Source organism: Pygoscelis adeliae, unplaced genomic scaffold (assembly GCF_000699105.1).
Source record: "Pygoscelis adeliae isolate BGI_AS28 unplaced genomic scaffold, ASM69910v1 Scaffold87, whole genome shotgun sequence".
Classification (NCBI taxonomy): Eukaryota; Metazoa; Chordata; class Aves; order Sphenisciformes; family Spheniscidae; genus Pygoscelis; species Pygoscelis adeliae.
In genome coordinates this window covers 1,832,399-1,836,785 of record NW_008825098.1, presented here as the reverse complement: position 1 = coordinate 1,836,785, position 4,387 = coordinate 1,832,399, and the positions used below count along the sequence as shown (strand labels likewise).

General features: G+C 39.1%; 1 protein-coding gene across 2 annotated transcripts in view; it reads left to right on the top strand.

Annotated features, from left to right (window-relative positions):
• The first annotated feature begins 1,624 nt into the window (after positions 1 to 1,624).
• The window catches only part of DNAJB14 (DnaJ (Hsp40) homolog, subfamily B, member 14), a 23,766-nt gene continuing 21,003 nt past the window's right edge, over positions 1,625 to 4,387 (top strand). For both annotated transcript variants that reach the window (XM_009327034.1, XM_009327035.1), the window contains exon 1: positions 1,625 to 1,792. In XM_009327034.1, coding sequence (XP_009325309.1) covers positions 1,638 to 1,792 — 155 coding nt within the window. In that variant the 5' untranslated portion in view covers positions 1,625 to 1,637. The remainder of the gene's footprint in view (positions 1,793 to 4,387) is intronic.

The following is a 4,387-nucleotide window of genomic DNA, read 5'->3' as shown; positions in this document are numbered from 1 at the left end:
TTGGAGTTGTTATTACTTCATTTACCACAGAACTTTAAATGCCATAACGGATGATATTAGAATAAACTGTTGCAAATATTTGGATATGTGCTTCAGCTATAATCCATAATGCGACTATAGCTCTCCTGTTTTCAAGAACTTAATTTCATTTGGAGGGAAAACATCTTCTCGGTATACAACTCAGTATCTAAATGTTAGCCTTTTCTTTATTTCTGCAGTAAAAAACCTGATCTGATCAATTGATGAATCTTGCTGAGGCAGGCACGAGCACAGGACCAGCACTGAAGTCAGCTGACTTTCTTGTTCAGGCCGAGTGTAGCTATTCATCTGCAGTACTTCAGACTGCTGTGGCCAGTGGATAATAAGTGAATTAATAAGTAAAAGCAAATACTGGAGAGCTTTAAGAAGCACATCTTAGAGAAGTGGTTCTTCTCCTTTTAAACAAAGCTCCACTTTCTTTTCTTTCCTGTGCTTCTCTGAGATACAAGCTATGATGTGTAGGATCCTAGTTTTCTGCTGCTCTAAGAGAGACCATGCTAGTCAGAGGAGAAATTTTTAAATTAGATTTAGGAGAAAATCCTTCAGGCTTCTTCTCCCTAGCTTCTGGAAGAAAATGTTTGTTAACAGTAAAGCTATAACATGCTTTCACAGTGAGTGGGACATTTTTCTTTGGGAATTTTTATTAGGGCATTTTTTATGCAGATAGTAACTCTCAGTTGTTTATGAAGCAAATTTGGCCTATGTGGCTTGCCGTCTTGCTCTGAAGAGATCTCTTTTCAGGAAAGATAGACTATTTAATAATCTTTGATCCACATTATGCTTCGTGTGCAGGCCCCTAAGTTAGAATGGTACTGTTTCTGATTTATTGGTAAGACAGATACCCCCAAAATACAGGCTTATGTCCAGAAAGAAAAAGAAAATTTAGTGTCTGATGATTTATTAAAACTGCTAAATTTGAGATCTGTTGGAACATGGAAGGAAAGAGGATTTCAAGATCTAGCAAAAGCGTGCTGGTTTTCAAGATTCAGGTCTCAAAAGTTGGGTGTAGTTGGCTGGTCCTGGCTTCTCTGTGGCATTTAACAGTAGTTTGAATTTCAGCTGGTATTGCCTGGAAGGGGTATAGAGCATCAGTTTGTGGCCACTAATGGCTCAGGTTACAAATAGTTATGTACTGTAGCAACTGAAATGTGCTGGAGGTGGGCTTGGTCTCTGTATGGAATAATTTGCAGGTTCTTTAGAGTGTTAGGTTAGTTGTTCTTTTCTATTTATGGTTGCTTATAAAGGTATTCTGATGTTTTCACCCCAAAGAATGGGTTCAGTGCCTCTAAAAAACATCTAGAAATTAAGGACCTGGACAAGTTCTCTCCAGTATTAAATTACCTTGGCAGAGGTGGAAGGGAGTCCAGCCACTAATTTTGAGACACTTTTCCATAGTTTTGCCACAAAAAGTAGTTGCTAGACTGGCTTCAGAAACGTTTGTGGTACAAAGTGGTGATCAATAAGGAAGGAGGATGTAGCAGCTAGTCTTTTACGATGTGGTGCTCCCATTTAAGATACTTGAGAGCCCCGACTTAATCGCTAATGCCTATAATGATACTATGATATACTGTTGTTTTATAGTTTTGTTGGAAGCTATTATGAAGAATGGAAGTACTGCTGGGGGAGGCGCTTACTGCCGAAAACCAGCCAGTAGCAATGATCAAAGTAAGCCAAATAGCACGGAGAGCAATGCATCTGCTGCAGGTGAAAGTGGAAAAGGCTACACCAAAGACCAAATGGAAGGAGTATTCAGGTACGGCCTTGCTTAAATACATGACTGCTTTTCATTCTGTGTATTGTGTACTTATGCTTTCAGCTCTAGCATCTAAAGAAGCCACAGAAAATTCAAGGTTAGCTGAGAGGGTTTACTTGTACTGAACTGTGACTAAAAGGAAGAGGAGAGTTTTGCTGTGTTTAAACACAGTATGAGACACTGTCACTTCCTGCAAGAAAGAAGATACTCATCTTTATATAAAGTAACCTTGATGGTTTAAAAAGAAAATATGCAAAATAGTTATTAAGTAGATCGCATGTTAAATGGAAGAAGTGATGAAAATTCTATAATACAACTTGCAGGACAGTGTTTCTATTCTTAAATATTTTTATACTTGTGATGTCTAAGTTTACATTACACGCTTGCTCCTAAAGTTTATTTTCAAGCAAATCTTGCTGTACAGGCTGGTCTTAGACCAGTGTTAAAACTATTCCGTTCTGGAAGTACAGGTATCTGAGAAGCACTGAAGCACATAGTCTAAGTTGCATTATAAACTCTGTCTGGACTTTGTGCAGCATGATAGTATTAAGATGGGGCGACATCAGGAAAGGAGGATGTGCGAACAGAAACAAAGATCAATAAAAATGTCTTTTTGAGGTGAGTAACTCTTAAGCTCTGTTATCATTACACACTTTTTGGCTGTAGGAGTGAGAAAAACATTGTTTGATATGTGCCCTGATTTCTGCTAAAGAAATATGAATACAGCCACTCTAAGATTGCACACCTCAAAACCTACCTGTGTTTTCAGATAAGCCTAGCCCAAATATTTTCAAGTGAGCTCAAAGAAGGGAAATCAAGAGGTCCTCGTCTCCTAGTTTGTGTAGATTGGATGAACTGTTGTGCAAAACAGAAATTTGTGTGTGAATTTTTTTGTGTGAAATGTATGTTGCTGTTGATATTTTGGGATCTTTTCCTGAAGTTCAATAATCTGTTCAGCTGTGCTAACAGGAAAAAGCAGCTTTTCTTTGTTGATACAGCAGCTCTGCATTCAGGCAGGTAGAGAGCAGCATCTCTGGCATGGTTATCCTCTTGGTGTTGCTATTTAGTAGAGCTTTTCATTTACCATCATCTCTGCTTAATTAATGTTATTGCCCTTCATGATACATCTAAAGTAAAACCTGAATAAGCATATACATTTTTGGCCACCTTGAAATATTAGCTGTTAAAATGAATGCAAAATGTGTGTGTGTGCACACACATGTGAGACAAAATATCCAGAAAGAAGTCCTCTGTAAAATGAGGCTCAGATCAAATTAAGACATGTAACACATTCTCAGAAAGCTGCTACAAGGAAGGCTGCATTACTGCCAGTATTCACTCACCCGTGACGTGCCATTCTGAGCTGCAGTCTGCTTTGACATCAGGCTGCCTGCAAGTTCTTTTTTTGTTTGTTTGTTTTACCAGAAAGTAATGTTGCCTACTTTTTCTTGAGTAAAATGATGATGTAGAGCCAACTTTTCTCCATGGTATGCTTTCATGGTATTGGGTATTGCTTCCTTGAAGGGATTCACTAGATAACAGAGAAAATTAATCTAGTTTGTTGAGATCAGGACCAGAGTTAGGGGTATTCTCGCAAGTTGCACATTGAGGATAATCTTGATGCAACATTGTTTCTTCGTACCTATTTCAACAACCTGCTTTGTGAATATAAAATTTGGGTTTTTAAAAAGTACCCAGATTTTTGCAAATAAGCAATTGTAATAGCTTGCAGAACAACCCATGTTTGTTTGTATTTTACGTACCACTTAGAAAACCAGCTGTTAAAACAATATCTTGACCTCAGCTTGTGTGATGCTAGCATCCTTTAGTATAGCAGTTTATAAACCTTTGGAGGGAGACTGAATTTTGGTTTAGATGTGCAGTAATCAACAGAGTGAGTCCCCAGTTCTCATTGGAAGTTTTGAAAAGTTTGTCATGTTGTCAGTTAGTGACATCAACACACCACTTAGAAAATTTGTGGTTAAGAATTAAAAAACATTTGTGCCTTGCCAAGGAGAACAGGATTAAATACAGACAGTGGGCTAAAACTTAATGGAAAAATATAACACATTCAGTGATGATAGCTGAGGGAAAGTTAATGTTTAAACCACAGTGAGAATGAGCTTTCTAGTTGGAAACATGACAGGCTGCATATGTTATTGCTTCAGTCAGGCCCCAGACTTTTCCAATTAAATGAAAAGCGCCCCTTTGGGGATGGTATACTTCGGAGTAGAGCTTGTGTGGTGGGTTGACCCTGGCTGGATGCCAGGTGCCCACCAAAGCCGCTCCATCACTCCCCTCCTCAGCTGGGCAGGGGAGAGAAAAAATAACGAAAGGCTTGTGGGTCGGGATAAGGACAGGGAGATCATTCACCAATTACCGTCACGGGCAAAACAGACTCGACTTGGGGAAAATTAACTTAATTTATTACCTATGAAATCAGAGAAGAGTAATGAGAAATAAAAACTAAATCTTAAAACACATTCCCCCCACTCCTCCCTTCTTCCCAGGCTTAACTTTACTCCCGAATTCTCTTCCTCCTCCCCGCCAGCAGCGCAGGGGGATGGGGAATGGGGGTTGTGGTCAGTTCATCAC